The 18,610-nt window shown below is 34.4% G+C and overlaps 1 protein-coding gene across 2 annotated transcripts in view; it reads right to left on the bottom strand.

Annotated features, from left to right (window-relative positions):
* Positions 1-18,610, bottom strand: part of LOC149566492 (Nucleotidylyl transferase superfamily protein) — a 143,978-nt gene that overhangs the window by 62,969 nt on the left and 62,399 nt on the right. For both annotated transcript variants that reach the window (XM_089819810.1, XM_089819811.1), the window contains 3 exons: positions 17,486-17,551; positions 17,198-17,284; positions 10,686-10,778 (listed from right to left, as the gene is read on the bottom strand). In XM_089819810.1, coding sequence (XP_089675936.1) covers positions 10,686-10,778; positions 17,198-17,284; positions 17,486-17,551 — 246 coding nt within the window. The remainder of the gene's footprint in view (positions 1-10,685; positions 10,779-17,197; positions 17,285-17,485; positions 17,552-18,610) is intronic.

The raw sequence follows: 18,610 nt of genomic DNA, 5'->3' as shown, positions 1-18,610 counted from the left end.
TGCAATATTTTAAAGAGAAAAAGCAAGCAAACAAAAGAATAGCCCTTTGAACAAGTCATCCTTCAGCAAAGAAAGGGTCTTGATCAAGGAGGTCCCCTATTTGCCCATCTCTTAAATCCTTAAATTGCTATAAAGAGCCACCCATTTTTGGCCACACATGAAGAGACCATTACACATAAGAGAACAAGGAGGTCATTGAAAAAGACATTTCTAGTGGTAAATACTTTACAATCTATGTGTCTATGCAATTGATATTCCTTTCATGTTATTTGGTTACCATATCAATAAGAGATGGTAAGAAAGATTAGTAAGGCTCCAAAATTCTTGAAATGACTTGGGTTATGAGAAGGTGTGAAATACCTTGTTGACAGAGATAAGTCCATTAAAGTCCATTATTCATGGATCAAGACAGAGATGTATATTCTTATGATGGATGGATGGATGCCAAATACCAGCCCTTGATAAATGTTATTGCAATGTCCACTAATAGAGGTGCGTCTTTGGAAGTCGTAGATTGTCAAAGACAAGTGGAGGATGCACAATTTATTGCTAGCGTCTCCATATAGGACATTTAGAAATTTGGGCCCACTAGTGTCGTTCAAATCATAATAGACAACGGATAAAATTGTAAAGCAGCTAGTTTTCTGGTTGAGGCACATTATTTGAACATTTTTTGGACACCTTTCACAATCCACTCTCAAACTTATTCTTCAAAATAAGAACAGCCAAATTGATTTGATCAAACTAATGTATATTAAGGACAAGTGAATCCATATGTTTATCACCCACATGTTGTAGGTCATATTGAGATCATTCTCCAAACTAGAGCTGTTGAAGGTAAATGAAACAGTACAACTTCCATGTTTCAGTTTAGTAAATTTTTTTTTTAATATAAATACGTTTTTCTTTTTTTCTTTGTCTTTTCTTTTCTTATTTTCATATAAGTTGCTAAGATCTGACTTGCCTCCAATGCATTCATCTTGAAATGACTTGGGTTTTGAGAAGGTGTGTGATGCCTTGCTAACGAAGGAGGTAAGAATTGTAGTAAGAATCATTAAAGTCTATGACTCGTGGATTGAGACAGAGATGTCCATGCTTATAATGACAGAAGCATACCAAATATCAGCCCTTGACAAATGTTATTGCAATGTGCCCTAAAAGAGGCATGTTTTTGGAAGTCGTGGATTGTGAACAGCAAGGGGAGGATGCATAATTTGCCATTTGCATCTTCTTACAGGCAATTTGGGAACTGGGGTCTAATAGTGTCGTCCAAATCATCAATAAAAACACAAAAGATTTTAGAGTGGTAGTTCGTTGGTTGAGGCATATTTTGCAAATTTTTCTGGACATCTTACATTATCCACTCTCTCAAACTTATCCTTCAAAATATGAACAGTAAAATTGATTAGATCAAACAAGTGTATATTAAGGCCAAGCAAACCAAATGCTTATCACCAACCACATTATGCAGGTCATAGTGAGATTGTTCTCCAAACTAGAGCTGTTGAAGGTAAATGAAACAATACAACTTCATTCTTCACTTTACTAACTTGATTATTTTAATATAAGATGTTCTCTTATTTGCTTTATCTTTTTTTAAATATAAGTTGCTAAGACCCAATTTGCCTCCAAAATAACACTTGATGGGTTCTGTCGAATATCTTCTTAGTTTCATTGAGCCCATCATGAGAATAATTCATTTAACTCACATGTGTAAGTCATGCTTGGGAAGGGTATATGATACAAACTCGGTGATTGATAAGATTAAGACCATAAATGAAAATAAGCAATATCCTAAAGGATTTTCTTCAAATTGGTGCAGAGAATTGTTTTTTTGCGTTGTTGTAATTAAATGTTCTTAATTACACTTCACTTAAGTTTACTTAGGATAATGTATTTTCATATTAGTTCCACTTGAGGTGGAGTTTGTTGTCATCTCATACCTCTTTGCATGTGAGATCTACCTATTTCTTTTATCACATTATCATCCTCTTATCGTCGCACATACTTTGTTGTACAATGGAGGGTGATCCACCTTTGGTGGACATGTGATTACACCTAGTGTAAATAAGTTATCACATGCTTATCTTCTAATAAGCATGCATTGCCTATATATTCAGGCACATCTACATTGTACACATCATGAATATATTGATCTGGGCATCCATTATCATTTCATCAATATTGAATCAATCGTTCGATCATATTATTTTCTCTCTTATTTGCACTATTAATTGAGCTTCTAGGTCTTGGCATTTTAATTCTTTTCTATGGACAAATTATTACATGGCACTAGAGTCATAGAAGGTTTTATTGCATAGCTATTGGAGAGTTTCTTGCTTCAACTTTTCAAGGTCCATGATTCAGATCCGGGATTAGTATCTTGTGGGAGTGTCTTGAGCAAGATCGGACCTCACCATTGCGCATCTTGGTAGCCATTCCAGTGAATTTTAAACTATAATTTGCCTATATCAAGCAAAAGTCATATTTGAGGCAAAAAAATATCGCAAGTCAGAACCCTAAGGTCCGATCTGCAAAGTTAGTATCGAGTTTTGGAAATTCTTTTTGAAAAGTTTAAAAAAAAATTCAGATCTGCATTTTTTATTTCTGAATATTATTTTCTTGCAAAAAATACGGGACATCCCTCTCAATTTGTCATTATATTATCAGTGTAGGCCACATATATCTGTACAGGTCAGAGACCAGGCAACCACATCCCAGTCGCTGCCCCAAGCAAACCTGTAATACAACATTTTTGACTGGCAATCAAGGAGCTAATGCAATTTACATTAACATTGGAGAGCATTCATATTAAAATAAAAAAGTTTCAAAATCTGGGTGAAAGGACCCACAACCCCTTGCACTATTTGTCATCGTTCGAGCTCACACGAGCCCCACCAGCCGAGCTCCTTAGTGTCTACCGAGCTCTCTGCACTCCACTCCAACTCAGGTCAAGGGAACAAGGCATCTCATCTCCAATCCTCAACGCACAGCACCTACTCAACAGTCACTCCAACTCAACTCTGTTATGATCTCCCAACATGAGATCCTATATGTCATTTGTTGTAGTCCTCTGAGTTGAAGTCCAAGCCCAGCTCAGCTAGGCCCAGTGTAGTCATTGGGGACGACCCTCCTAAGAAAATCCGACATTCGATATGCCATTGACATTCCTCAATGAGTCGAGCATCTAAGTCTGCCAATAAGCATTGACCATTCCGCCCTTCCTTGTCAATATTCTTCAAGTTCAACTCATCTGACCCTGTGTTGTGCATTCGCTGCTCAGAGATCAACTCATCAACCCTTCAATAGTTCAGACAACAGACCTCGCCAATTGCAACATCATCGATTCGACATCTGGGTTGCATCCCGCTCATGTAGTAGAAATCTGTTTGCAACATTGGACATCAGACAACAGAGGAGCAATCAACGAAGCCAGCTCGTACCTGCTCATGTGCACACCGAGCCAGCTTGTTTTACTAATATCAAAAGGTTTACAGCCCAGTCAAATCCTGCACATAACGTGGATCCAGCTGTCACAAACCTCGAAAAACAAAAATGTCTAATATTAACTTTGTACGTGTAGTTTGTGTAGAAGAATGGAAATCTGCTGTTGTTAACTGTTATTACTCCTGCTGTGGAGACTGGAATTCTGCTCCTTGTTGTGCAGAAGGGAAAAAAATCAAAAGGCTTCCATTAAATGAATAAATTACCTTCCACAATCAGGCGCCACCCTCTTATCAAAAAGAGATTTCTGCTTTATTTTTTTTATAGTTGTCCTTTTATTCCTGAGGGAATTTGTATCTCATATCTATCTCCATTTAAGTTATAAAATATTTTATAGACCATATTTGAAGAGGGCCAAATTGTCAAAATGGGTGCCTCTTCTTAATATACAAGATCTACCAGAAATTTTATGATTAAGTTGGCCAAATCTAAGGTCAAAATCAGTCATTCATTCTTTTAAGACATGCTTGTTTGTATATTCCCATGTGTGCCTCTATATATGATTACTTTTACTTTGAATTTTTCTTTTACATAGGTGCATGTGCATATACTTCATACATGCTTGTATATTGACATATAGATTATCAAATCTGCAATCAAGTATGTTTTGTCATCCAGGGGAATGCCTATGTTGCACTTTCAGAAATCTGCCAAAAACCTTCTATCTTCCTTTGACCAAACACACACCTAAGCTTCCCTCATGCACACCTAAACACTAGCTATCAATCATTATTTCTCCCTCAAGTGCTTAAATGAGGTGCATGCCTAGACCACTAGCACACACCTACAAATTATTAACATAATAATGTAATGTTTGTAATGGTCATCTTTGGTGAATTTAATTTCATTAGTTGGTTTCTATTTTCATATTCCGTTAACAATTGTTTTTAGAAACATCGCTTTTTACTTTTCTAATCAAAAGAATTTCGCCTCCATTATTTAATATCAAACAATCAAGTTTTATTACATGGTATCATAGTGGATCTAGGCTAAGTCCCTCACGGTGGAACTTGTATGTGCTTCTTGTGAGTTGCATGTTTCTTGCATGTGATGTTTTCTGCACAAAGTGGTTTTTTTTTATATCTTGTGATGAAGTTTGGCCATTTTCTTGGGTATTTTACCACGCAAAATTTGGTGTTTTGCTACATGAAGATTTTTGTGCCATGTTCTCTTGTTTGTCACAATTACAACCTATTTTCTGATGATGGTGGTGGGTTTTCTTTGATGATGGGTTTTCTAATTAGTGGGTTCGTTTCAATAATTTTGTCCTCAAAACTAATATTGTGGGTTTTCAAAAACAATCCTTACAAAAAATTTAGGAGGGTTTTATAATTTTCGTCCATAAAAAGTTAGTGGATTTTGTGCAATTGTTTGCCTCAAAATCATTTTGTCAAAGGGTTTTACTGTTTTTCCCGAGAAACAAAACTTCATCTTATGATTTGTGTCTCAGATTTTGTCTTGGGTTTTGATTGATTTTTTTCTTCAAAATGCGTGCTCGATTAATTCAATTTTATCCTCAAAAATTATTTCAAAGTATTCTAATGAGGAGAGGGCAGCCTTCTATGCATCCATGGCCAAAAGACCTACCTGTAGGGTAGTTAGTATGATGACCATTAAGAGAGGGTATTAGAATACTAATATAATCTTTCTAATGGTCATCTGTAGTGAGTTCAGTTTTATTAGTTTCTATTTCATATTCAGTCAGCAATTATTTCATTTAGAAACACCATTTTATACTTTTCCATTTAAGGAGACTTTGTCTCCATTGTTTATTATTAAAATATCAAGTTTTACATAAATGGCCTTAGAAATTTTCCAGATCTTCATGGTATCCGCCATTCCAAAAAGTGTGTCTTTCCACATACTTGGAGCACCTATGGAGGAAGCGAGGTCAGCTTTGGGTCTGTCTCTTTGTGTTCTCTTTTAATTTTGAACTTATTTCTTCTTTTAGGCATGCACTTGAATCGAGACATGCACACAAACACATTGATGTGAAACTCTCTTCATTCTAAAGTGTGCTTACCTCCCTCAGTGCACATCTATACAGCATATTTCAAAAAGCCAAACATCCTTTAGTTAGGTGTGTGCTTTATTCTAGGTGCACACCTATGATGCTATTTTTAATTTTGGCTTGAACAACATTTCCTGCATAATCAAGTGCATCCCTAAGACCCATACTCACACCTTGATAATGCACAACTTAATTTCTGGAAATCACATCTACTTAACATGGTGCACCCTTTGAGATCTAGCTTTTAAACAAACTTCTCTTTCAAGAACTCTACTCCAACATGATGAATGACTTAGAACTCACAATCCTACAAAGATTAGAAAAGGTAAATATACAACAATTTGCACTTACAAGTCTACAGCCACTTAGGATAATGTCTTTGATTTGAAACTCAATGCAATACAAAAGTATTCATATGGGTACGGCAGAGTTTGACATTTGGAATGGGAAAAATATATAAAACAAAAACAATCAATGTAGTAATGTACATATCTGAATTGATGACAATACAGTTTTCGCTTATGTTTAAAAATTACCTTCAACATGCTCAAGCCAAACTCAAGGCATGTGTCCAATATCAGAACACAATCACCAAATATACATTAATTCCATATGTTTCTCAATATGCCTACAGAACTGGTCTTAATTGTACATCCTTTGATCCGGTTGTCAAATTTCAACAAGTTTTTGCCAGCTTGAGCAAAACACCTGTGTAAAAGCTCCCAAAAATGATACTACTTTAGCTTCATAGTTTGTGAAAAATATTAATCTTCCTAAACATAACTGTGTTAAACATCATCTCTGTAAGCCTATATTTGAATCTAGGTGTATTATCAATAGAACTTGACACCCTTTCTAACTTTTGGGTAGAGAGAGAAATATATCCTGTGGAGAAAACACATATCAAGAGATAACTTGCTAGAAATGCCAGAGCACTTCATGCAACGATACGCATTCCACAAGATCATATTTGCGAACTTGGGATACTCATTGAAGTTCTCCAATACTCCCAAGAAATTCATGTGATTAAGTCTTTGCAATAATAACATGCAATTTTTCAAAAAGAATCTTTCAACGAGTTTAAATGTAGAACTCACAAGTATCAGGCAAATCTAACTGTCAAAGTCACTAGGATCTGGTTCGAACTCCTCTATGCCCTCATAATTGTAGTAAAGCCCTAAATATTTATTCTCTAACTAATAAATGCCCTTCCTTTTTGAGAAGATCGACCTGAAATTATCTAGAAATCATATTTTTATCCTCCTTAGACCTTGCCTCAAGAATCCTCTACCCTTTTGTTCAATTCAGCCACATGTTTGTCCTTCACACACCTAAATGTTACTGCAAAAATCCTTATTCTACCCTCAAGACAAGATGTGCCATTGTCAACTAAATCATAGTGAGATTAATGCTAAGAATAATGAGATTCTTCACTGCATTTCTCTTTCAGCTATAGTCTTTCATACATTTTTTTCTAAGTTCACAAGTTTTAACTAGGTCAAATAAATTTTGGTCAACGGAATCTGAGTCAAGTCCGAGTATGTAAACCATGCACAAGACCATCAAGATCAATCTTGCTAAGTGAGTCAACTTCTATAGGAGGTTACAACACCCACCTTCAATGGAATCCTATGCTCTAGCTCCTAAAAAAATGCACTCAAAGACATCCAAACAAAACCTTCATAGACTTTGACACTAGTGGACCACATACGTCAACAATTGACATTATTCTTATTCTTCCCAACCAAAGAACACTGAGGAGGCATCCAAACCTTGATGGTAGTGGATTCCATTTGCAAACCTTCGAGGTCCAACACTTAGCAAACAAAAGGCTAGGATAGATAGGGTACATTAACTCAAATCAACCCTCTTTAATGGTGTGCATGACATGCTAAAGATGCAATAGAGTTGAGAATGATTGTCATTCACCTCATACCATAGGTTGTCAATTTCATTGCTACAGAGAGGCATTGGTCTGCATATAACTTCACTAAATCTATCAAACCTTAGCCATACATTGGGACATTTATTCTAAAGATGCCACACAAATTGCTGAGAAGACATGGGTGGAATTTGTTGTTAGAAACAATAGTCCACCAAGATAACTGAGAGGGGGGGTGAATCAGTGATCCAACAATTAAAACATTTATCTTCTTTAAACAAACTTAACCATTCAACCAAGGTAAACAGCAACCATACAAAGATGCACATAGACAATTACACCAGATATGTTGACTAGGGAAACCCTTGATCAGAGGGAAATCCCCAATGGGAATGATGCCCACAAGATGATGTACTAATATAAATATTCCTTGTTAGAGGATAGACCCTGTTAGGAGTCTGTTACAACATTTAGTACAATGAGTCCCTGTTAGGAAACTTTGAATCCCTATTAGGAGATTCCAACCCTGTTAGGAGTTGTGCCAACCTGTTAGGAGTTGTGGTATAATGTATGCAAGAAGAGCCCACTGCCCAAACATACAATTTCAACTACAAGAAGAGCTCACTGCTCAAACAAGTAATTTATTGTTATCTTCTTCTTTCCTCTGTCCTGTCAACCAGACCAATCACTGTCAGACCTTGTAGACCAGGTCACGAACCTCAGATCCAAATATCAAACCTTGGATCACTCAACAAAACCTCAGCAATGAAGTTTCCTTCACTTCCGCACTGCTCTGCTCAACTTCGCATTCTACACTCCCTGCTGCTTTTCATCAATCATTCAATCATATCATCACACTTATCCACATACCATGATAAAGGAAAATGTCCTTCCTTTATACCGAGTCCATAAAACAATTCCCGAGTCGGCTGTTAGACCTTCTCAATTAATTATTATAGGACCACACTAAGACCACGTTACACTTAGCGATAACCTTAATCTTCTACCTTGCAACTTGAATAACTTTCCATACACGCAATATTATGACAAGCAAGCTTAGCCACATCATCCTCAACATGTCTTCTTCATGTCCTCAACCTCAATCCTCAAGATATCAACTCTGCTAAGAGATATAACAAGTTTACCAAAACATGCTTCTGTAAACTCTATCTCAGAACAAACATCACCATAACTTACATAACTTCTTGTAGACTTATCCTTTCTACTTCCGACATAACTGCATATACCAGATACTCGAAAGTATCTCCCATAACCTCGGGTGGTTATCATGGTCAACTAGTCGTCTGTACCAAATTAATCTTTCCGCTATTCTACTATCAAATACCACAGAAGACATCAAACATGCTATGTTGACATCAATGACAAACTCAGTCATGAATGTAACATATCATCATATCATCAGCATTCATGCTTCCAACCAATCTTCCAACATTGGTTAGGGTACCATAGGATGAGTCAGTCCCTCTATATGGAGTGGCCCAAGTTCAAACTCTAATTTTGATGCAAGCAAAGATCAAACATGGAAGCAAGTGATCTGAGTTCTGTTTTTATTCCTACATTTTCCGTCATTTTGTAGTTGTAGCCTTCCAACCTTTTGTTATACAATTTATACTTGTTACATATGCACATTGACAATGACGACAATGAAATTTTCTGAAATTGTATATCAGCTCTCGTGTGAAATCTTAATTCAAATATAATGTTATGTCATACGGTTATATACAAAATATAGTGAACACCTTATAATGAGGATTATCAATATTTCATTAACTTTTTAGCTTTCTTTTTTAAATTTCCGTACCCTACTATCTCCTGCCAATTAAAAGCTAGCTTTCCCCTGCTGTCCCAGAAATGTATTCACACATGTTCTTACATCGCTCTCCTTCAAACATCTAATTGATTGCTTAAACTAGTACAGAACTTGTTTCTTTCATTTAGATCTGTATGTTGATAACTATTATATTGTATGTTGATCACTAACCAACATTTCAAATTATTAACAATGTGCAATTTGTTATCAACAAATCATATTATTTATGAAGAAGTGATTTCTCCCATGTAGACATGACTCTTTGCCTCCTATATGACTTGAAGACAAACATGTAAAAAAATTAAAACTGAACTTCTACCTCGCATTAGAATTCAAAAATAACAACACCTTGATTTACCAAACATATTGATGTCTTATAATCATTATTATCAACAAAAAGCTTATTTGTAGAAAAAGTATCCAGAAAATTTTAAGGATAATAAAAAATTTCTAGCTTGAATGTGTATGTAATTCCAATTGAATCGTATGTTTTGTGACCTGATCTGAGATAATACAATCACTGTTTTATATAGAAAATCAAAAGAAGGGTAATGTTTTCCATTCCTAGTATGATATCGCACAATAATCCTTTCAACATTAAAGGTAGAAATCATCAATAATCACTCTAATATTAAACTAATAACGATCAAAAGATGTGTAAAGAAATTATCACTAGCACATGCACGGCCAGATATATCTGCATGTATTGAATGACCTATGTTATATTACTAACAATTGCTAAGACTCCAGCCAGAACCTTTGGCATCTGGCCTTCAAGTGTATTGCAATTTCTTTAGTATTTTTTTCATGTGCTATTTTCTAATTCCATCCTGTGTATTTAATGGAGATCAGATTTGGTTCTAAATACTAAATACTAATAGGATGCATTACCACTATTTGATTGAATGAGGGATGGGAGCACATTATAAAATTCTCTTGTATTAGCCATGGATTAAAGAACTTTAAGGTATGATCAGATTGATTCTATTTTGAAGTATCTTTGTTCGTACAATGATGCCCTTAATTGAGTGCGAATCTGTTTGTTATGCATCAGTTTCCTCCACATTAATATAGCAATGAAATTTTTCCTCAAATTGACGAATCAAAATTTTTCAATTAAAATTAAAATTGCTCTAGTGTCCAATAGGTATTGATAACAGTTTACCTTCCCCCATGACAAATTCTTTAAATATAGCAGATGTCCTCAACCCTTAGTTGTTTGCAAAAATATTGTTGATTTTTGGTCTAAGAAACCATATATACATGCTGTTTGCCAGAATTATGACACTGGCACATTGTTTGCTTGGTGAGAGTGAAGTGAAACCATGTTCCACGGCATCCACACAAACACTAACTTTTACAGTTTATATTGTAATCTTAAAAATACACATATAATTTTATAAACAAATTACTTGAAATAAGAGCATAAAAAACAAAGCAATAAACTTGTAACAAACCTGAAGTGCAGGGAAGAATAAGGACTCAATTAGAGCAGGCTTTTGACATCCTATTCGTGGAGCAACATCACGTGTCATTCTAAAATAAGGATCCTGTATAAGAATATAACTAAAAATGTAAACATAAATAGAGTAGACCGAATCTAAAACCATAGCATGAAAGGAAACATACTGCAAACAAAGGTACAGAAAGAAAAAGAAACCAGAATTGTAGCTTCTCTGTCCATGATAATTTCTCTGGGCCATGAATAAATTGAACATTCAAAGTAGTACCTTGGCAACAGTGCAGGCTAGTACTAAAACTCAAATGTCAATAAGAATTTTGAAAAGAAGCCTATAAATATTCGTTCAAAGAACTAACTTTTCAGTGAGTCGTGGTACTTTTACCACTGACACAGGCCCCTTGGAGATAAAGCAACAACTAAAGGTTGTTTTAGGTCATATCCAGAGGCCAATTTGGTTTATGAAATCTCCTAGTGGAAGACCATGGGGATTAATTTCCATTTACCATATGTATTGTTCAAAGTGTGTACCCCTTTACTTGACCTCCTGAACAAGCTAGCATATAAACCGGATCTTGTCAAACCACTTATAGCCAGAGTAATAATAATAAGGACAATGAGGATGATTCTGAAATGTCTTTTGATACTTAAAGCAGTCATATGACTTTGACTTAAACTAAAATTCAGCAATCTGGAAACTAGTTGTCAATTTGGAAATTGAAAACTCCTGAAAACAGACCATCATTTCCAGAAATCTCGGGACACAATATTAAATACTAAAAATCTGAATAGTTCATGTATTTTTCACAGCACAGTTCATCTACTTCTTGTCAAGTCTGACTGAAGATTTTCCAAGTCTAAGATTCTTGCTGATATTTTTGCTTTGCTCCTTAAACACTAATGTAAAGGTGTTCTATAAAGTACCTAGAAATCATCTAAACAATCAATTCTATCAAACTTACCCATAACATCAAAGACTGTGTAATATGATCCAGGATTTCATGCCCATGGCAGAAACCTAACCAAACCTCAGCCTTATTCATATGCTTGCCAACCAGAGAACTGTACAATCGTGATTCGTGATGGTTCCTTATTTCAACCAACTCAAGGAAAAGTTGCCTTTGGAGAGTTCTATGTCAACATCGACTTAGCTTACTCTGGTTGTATACTTAGTATCATGATGTAGCATTTGCCAAATGCATTCTATTCAACTTAAAATTTGTCATGTGGCATAGGAAGACCATGGTCTGGTTAAAAATTAAAATGAGCTTAACCTACATTTCTAAGGTTTCCAAATAACTTGCTATATTGTTAAATATTTTGCCTCTGAAATCAGCTTAGTGTGCAAGGGAAGGAGTAATATCTTAATTTCTGCTTCTTCAGGCTGTATGAGAGTTAGATATGGACAATTACAAGTTAGAGCTATTAGAAGATCACTACTTTTATTTTATATTCAGCCAAAGACTTTGAGAATCAGACCGTTTTGGAGATAATGATAGCAATCTATTAGCTAATACAATGAACAAAGATGTGTCATCACAGGGCTTGTTGCTACTTACTTTATGCAATTCGTCAGGTAGATACATCTCTTTGAGGCAAAGGGATAGACAAAATTTTAAGTAATGCACGGACAAGCCATTCAACTCTTTAATATCTATATAAGACGGAAACCAGACACACAAAAATCTCCAAAAATATATACCCTTTTTTTTTCAAATATTTCCAATGAATGATTTTTCCCAAAACATCCCGCCTTTTTAAAAATCGTTTAATGCAATTTTCAACATTTTTTTGTATTTAAATTGCACAAAAATCACCATCGAAAACCTTAATCAATCTCCCACCAACTTGTGAAATCTTTAAAACCCATGCAATGGCAAAATATTTTATTGATGGCACAGTTGTGCAATATTTTTAGTGCAAAACTATAAAAGAGAGCTCCTTGGAACATGCATAGAAGAAGCAACTATAAACGGGCAAGTTTTTGATATAATGCTGTTACAAATATATTCTATAATTTCAGACCATATCAATATTACTTAAACAAAATGCAACCAGTGCATACATATTACAAATAGATGAATATTTAGTTAATAAAGTTTTGAGTGTGTACATCACAAGGATCTTTCAATGTAGATTAACAAGGGAAAAAAATGTTAAATCTATGTTATTTTGGTTGGGTTTCCATCCAACTAGAAGTATTTTAAATTTATAACAAGTGAATGGTCTACATTCCGGGGTTATATCTCTGCTCGCTGTTCATTCTTCATGTTTTGGGTTTACATTGTTTGGTTTACTTCTATGTACATTCAGATGCTAGGATTTCTGTCAATTGCATCAATACATTGTTGTAGATGGTAATTATATAAAATAAAATACTTTAACTAGTTGTTAGGAAAAGTCATGTATCAAGGATGGCGACGGTTGGCTCTCGTAACCAACCTGAGCCCTATATGTAGGGATCTTAGTGAATGGGAAAGGGCATGGTAATTCTGGACATCATTGGTATTGGTAATGTAAACTCTTTGGTACAATCAATAAAGATATATTTTTCCATTTGTGTGTACTGTTCCATTTAGTGGTATAAATGCTGTGATAATACTGTAAACTAGATTTGGTACAGAAGTGCCATACTTGGCAGTAAATTCTGCCATATTGGCAGAAACAATTGTCATACATTGTGTATACTTTTTATCTACATCAAATGTTAAATTAACTTTTCAATGTGGATATCAAAAGGATCTTTTAATTTAAATTAACAAGACAGGAAACATTCAATCAATTTTATTTTGATGAGGCTTCCATCCGAAGATAGTATTGCACTGTTATGAGATGCAAATGATCTACATTTTGAGGTTATATTTTAGCTCACTATGTCTAAATATTTAATGTTTGCTTCATCATAATATCATGGTTAAATTTTGTGTCTATTTCTTATCTTGATTTTCTGCACAACTAAATCATCATTGTGAAGATTGGTTGATTATTTGGTCCAAACAACATTTGATTGTCTATCTTTCACTACAACGATAACCTTGCAAATTAGTTCTAAACTTCGTAAAGAAATAATCCATATCCTTGGCTAAATGGCTTGAAATTAATTTAGGCTCTCTATCGTACCATTGCTTCGCTTGATGACTACAATAATGTATAGATTCACTTTTTTACATGGGTTCATTACTAGAAGTGGAGCGATAATCTTACGTGTAGGTCATCTTTGTCTTCATTAAATTCTATCCTTCTCTCAAGTTACAATACGAAAACTCTTCATTGCATAAAAGCAACAGGTTGATGTTTCAATGTATTACAAAGTAATTGGTAAATATTTGCTTATTATGAACAATGATCAAGAGATCAACTTATACAAGAGACTGAACGATGTTTCCTTAAGAAACAATCGTAAAGAATAGAAACATTCTATTCTAGAAACAAGAAACTAAATATTAGAAACTTTCTAATATTTACAGGAGATTACAATAGATAACCATTAGATACTAAACAGAAATAATACAAACTATCTATTATCGTAATACCCTCCCTTAATGGTTAATCTATCCAGAGCATGAAGCTGTTAAAAGGTGTAAAAGGCAGATTATGTCTACTCAGCATGCTCCGCACTATTCACTGTGGGCTACAAACCAGATTGCTTAGATAGGGCAGCTAAGCACTTCCAAAATTCTAACTTCATGTGCCCATACTTGTGGCAAGAGTTACATTGAATGTTCTTTTTCCTGGAGCCTTCTGAAGCTGGAGTAGAGGACCTCTATTGAGAAGACTGTTGTGAATGAGACTTGCACTAATCCTTCTAAAAGGATTCAGCAACAAAGGCTTGCTCTGTGGAGGGGGAACTGGAACTACTACCGAATTGTTGTTTCCATTGATTTTGCTGAAGAATAAGGGTGCAAAGATTTGTGAACTTTAGATCAACACCAATAGAAGTGATGTTAAGAGACTCGATAAAATCCTCGTAGGACTTGGGCAAATTTTTGAGGTTATGACCACAATGTCCTCTTCCTCCATCTTGCGTCCAATGGCAAGCAACTAATCACGGATTTCCTGAATTCTATAGAAGTGTTCCTAGAGCGATTTTTGTTCATCCATGATAATAGAAAACAAAGTATTCTTGAGAAAGAAGGCTCTGCTTTTGTCTAAAGTTTCTTGAGACGCTCCCACATCTCGACAACTATTTTGCCGGATGGAATCTGAGGGAGTTGATCATCAACTATAGATAATTTAAGAAGCGTCACTACCTCCCAATTATTTAGATCCCAAATAGCCTAATCAGTAGCAGCTGCAATTGGACGCTTTGTAACACCCAGAACAATCTGATCAATATTCCGATATTCAAAGATTGTTAGTATCTGTTGCTTCCATGTGTCATAATTTCGACCATTGAATTTTGAATTGCCCTCAAACAGAATATTAGTCGGAGATGCCATGGCACATTTTTCAGTGAAAAAGTGTGAAAATCTTTGAAGGCACGTACTTTGAGGCAAAAAAGGGAAGACCCAGAAAAAATGAAAAAGTATCCAGAAGGGAGCTCGAAAAACCTAGAAAAAATATGTTGTCAAATTCTGGATCTATTGGCCCAAAAAAATTGAAGCACCCAAAAAACACAAACAACGACCTAGCTGAGATCTCGAAAAACCCACCAAGAATATGTAAAAAAATTCAATCCAATACAAAAAAATTAGGGTTTTGACCAAAAATCGCCATGGCTGCGAAAAAACCCAAAAAGGTGGTTGAAATGCAGAAAAAATGTGTTTTATGGGTCAGATTTGAGGCGTGAGTGAACAATAGAAGGTTGTAAAATCCTAGACGCCTCCAGCAATGGCAATTGGAGGCTGCAAAAAACCTCAATAAGGAAAAAATGGCACACGGATTATACAGGCTCAAAAAAATGATGATATGAGCAAAAAAAAATGTCATGATTTGCAAAGTCAATAGCACCCAAAAAAATGGCACGATTTTTCCAGAGATGAGCAGCAAAAACAAAAAATTGTAGGGATATAAACAACAGTTGCATAATAATGGTCGTGAGTAGCAGACAAAACCCTAGCTCAAAGCAGATATCACAGAAAATAATTTCAAAAAATATTGTTTCGATAATTTCGAACAAGAAATTATAATATTTTTCAAAAAATTCAAAGAATTGGCTCTAATACCATATTACAAAGTAATTAGTAAATATTTGCTTGTTATTAACAGTGATCAAGAGATCAATTTATACAAGAGACTAAACAATGTTTCTTTAGAAAGCAATCATAAAGAATAGAAACATTCTATTCTAGAAACCGAAAACTAAATATTAGAAACTTTCTAATATTTACAGAAGATTAGAATAGATAACCATTAGTCACTAAACAGAGATAATAACCCACTCTTGCATCAAGATGTCCAATCTTTATGACATCAAAACCTTGGATATTGTAATTTAGTTTTCTTATTTGATTTTATGCATATTTATACTAAATATGTTTTTTGTATCTTCTACTTCTACTTTATATGAGTCAATAGTTAGACTAAATTAGAAGGTTTGATTTAATATCAAAGCTTTTGAATGTGACTTGGTTTTGTACCCAGAATCTTTGAAAATGCATAATCTCTAGCTGTTATGAGAATTGGTTTCTCTTTTATCAATTGATTACATTTTTATTTGGGTGATATATTGTTTGACGTTTCCTACTTGAAACTTTTGCAGTTATAAAATGTAGTTTTTTATCCTACTGGGATGCAAACATGTTTATTGTAGTTGTTTCAAGATCTCACTAAGTTTTCAAAGTTTTTTATGTAGTGCAGTCTCTTGATTAAACATTCTTTTAATATTAATATTAATTTGGAATGTAGCGTTATGCATTTTACCATCCATTCACATCATACAACAAGACTAGAAGCATGCTCGCATATCACTCAATGGAATGTTTAAATGTTAACTTAGCAATAATATTATCAACTTCATACATAACCTACCAAAGAAAGTAGCAAAGCTTACATGCTACAGTGCATTCTACTAGTTTATACAAACTTTTTATTTGGACAATTCACGGGCTAAACTCTCTATTTTATTCTCTATATCTTTATACTATGAAAATACTTTTAAATTTCAAAGACATGTAATTTTTGTCTTTTTCAGCATTTTTAAAAAAAATTCTTCATATCCATTTTTTTCTTGAATTTTCCCATTTATGTCATTTTTTCAAAAAATCTTATACTTTCAGTTTGCAAGTTACTTTCCCAAAAGCTTTTTGCTACTATGCCATAAACTATGTGTATGATCTCATAGTCACAGCAGTCATTGAAGAGAACAGGTTGCACTTGTAATAAAAAAAAATCTATTATCTATTTTGCATGGTTAAAATAAATATGATTTGCATCCTAAACTCCATCCGACCAACCTAAACCACCTCATATTAGTTTGTCTAGTAGCAAACCAATAACAGGCATAAGATAGCAAAAAATCATGACTGAATTTCATAGCAACATAATCAAAATATCCTGACAATAAGTTACCTGATCAATTGCACATGGAATCAAACACCTAAGATTACTTTTGTCACCAAACAAATGAGGGAATGAAGATGGAAATGAGGGAGCAGCCTGCAATATGATCAAATTTCATGTTATAAACTTACATATCAATTCACAAATTAAATAGCAACCTCCATACATGGAGTACTAGCGAAAGTATAAAATGGTAGTGAAATATAAAAGTCTGGAAATCAATATTTGACAGAAAATCTTCCTTATTTCTGCTGGATAATGATAACATCAAGGAAGAGCACTTATTTGATAGCTTACTTGTACAGGAGGGAAACTGACTTTTCCAATGTGATCCTCCCCATTGAATCCAAATATTGCCCTTACCTGCATCATTCACTTAAGGTGAAAATGGACTCTTGTAACTAACTGTACTTTGATTATAATTATTGTGAATATTAACATGAATTTTGGAAATTAATATAACTTATTTTTTCATTATTTCATGCTTTAACTCAATTATATCTGTAGATTAACTTGGCCTAATAAAACACTCATGAGATTTCCCAGCTGTAACATTGGACAATTTGTTCATGTTCAAAATTAGAATTTGAATCGTTGATGGTAACTTTTCTCTTAGCGTATCATTTAGTTTCTCAAGTAGAATAGGATGATAACATACAAGAATTAACCACAAGCTAGTCAGTAGTCACAGTAAGTGTATGTTAGCTGCAATAGATCATAAGAATTAATATTTATGCAAGCTAACATAGATGACTATAAGAATTAATATTTATACAAGCTAAGTCATCTATTATGCATAGTTTTGACATCACCATAGGAACTATATTCACTTGTTCATTGGTATTTTCATTTTGCATATTAGTTGCATTTGTTACAACGGGTGAAAACTCCTAGATAAACTTAAATGAGTCAATATTATATCTGACACTGAAACCTGAAATGCAATAAAATATATGTTGACATCAATGACAAAACTTTCATTAATACAACATCTCTGCAATACTCCCAAGTGCCAACAATATCCTATATTCCTAACAATCTCCCCCTTTGGCATTGATGGCAACATACAATGAAATCCATCAATCCAAAAAGTGAACAACAAAATACAATTTTTTTAATATCCTCAACATATACAATCTTCAAACTTCTTATGCATGTACCTTACCAAATGAAAGGTTTTTTCACAAATTCTCTCCCCCATTTGACATCAATGGCATAGGGGCCATTATACCAAATACGAAGAAACACGCATTAAGAATGCACCTCATCTAGCACTCATAAGGCGCCAATAGGAAGAAAGACTCAAAATGAGTTGTTTAACTTTTTCTATTGCAAGGCAGGGACAACATCTCTCTAACACCAAGGAGACAAGAAGTAGGCTCGGGGACCCAAAATAGACTCGAATCGGGGTAGGGGACAAAA

This window comes from Cupressus sempervirens, chromosome 3 (assembly GCF_028749045.1).
Source record: "Cupressus sempervirens isolate cs-2001-9-10 chromosome 3, ASM2874904v1, whole genome shotgun sequence".
NCBI lineage: Eukaryota > Viridiplantae > Streptophyta > Pinopsida > Cupressales > Cupressaceae > Cupressus > Cupressus sempervirens.
This window is presented reverse-complemented; position numbering and strand designations above follow the sequence as displayed.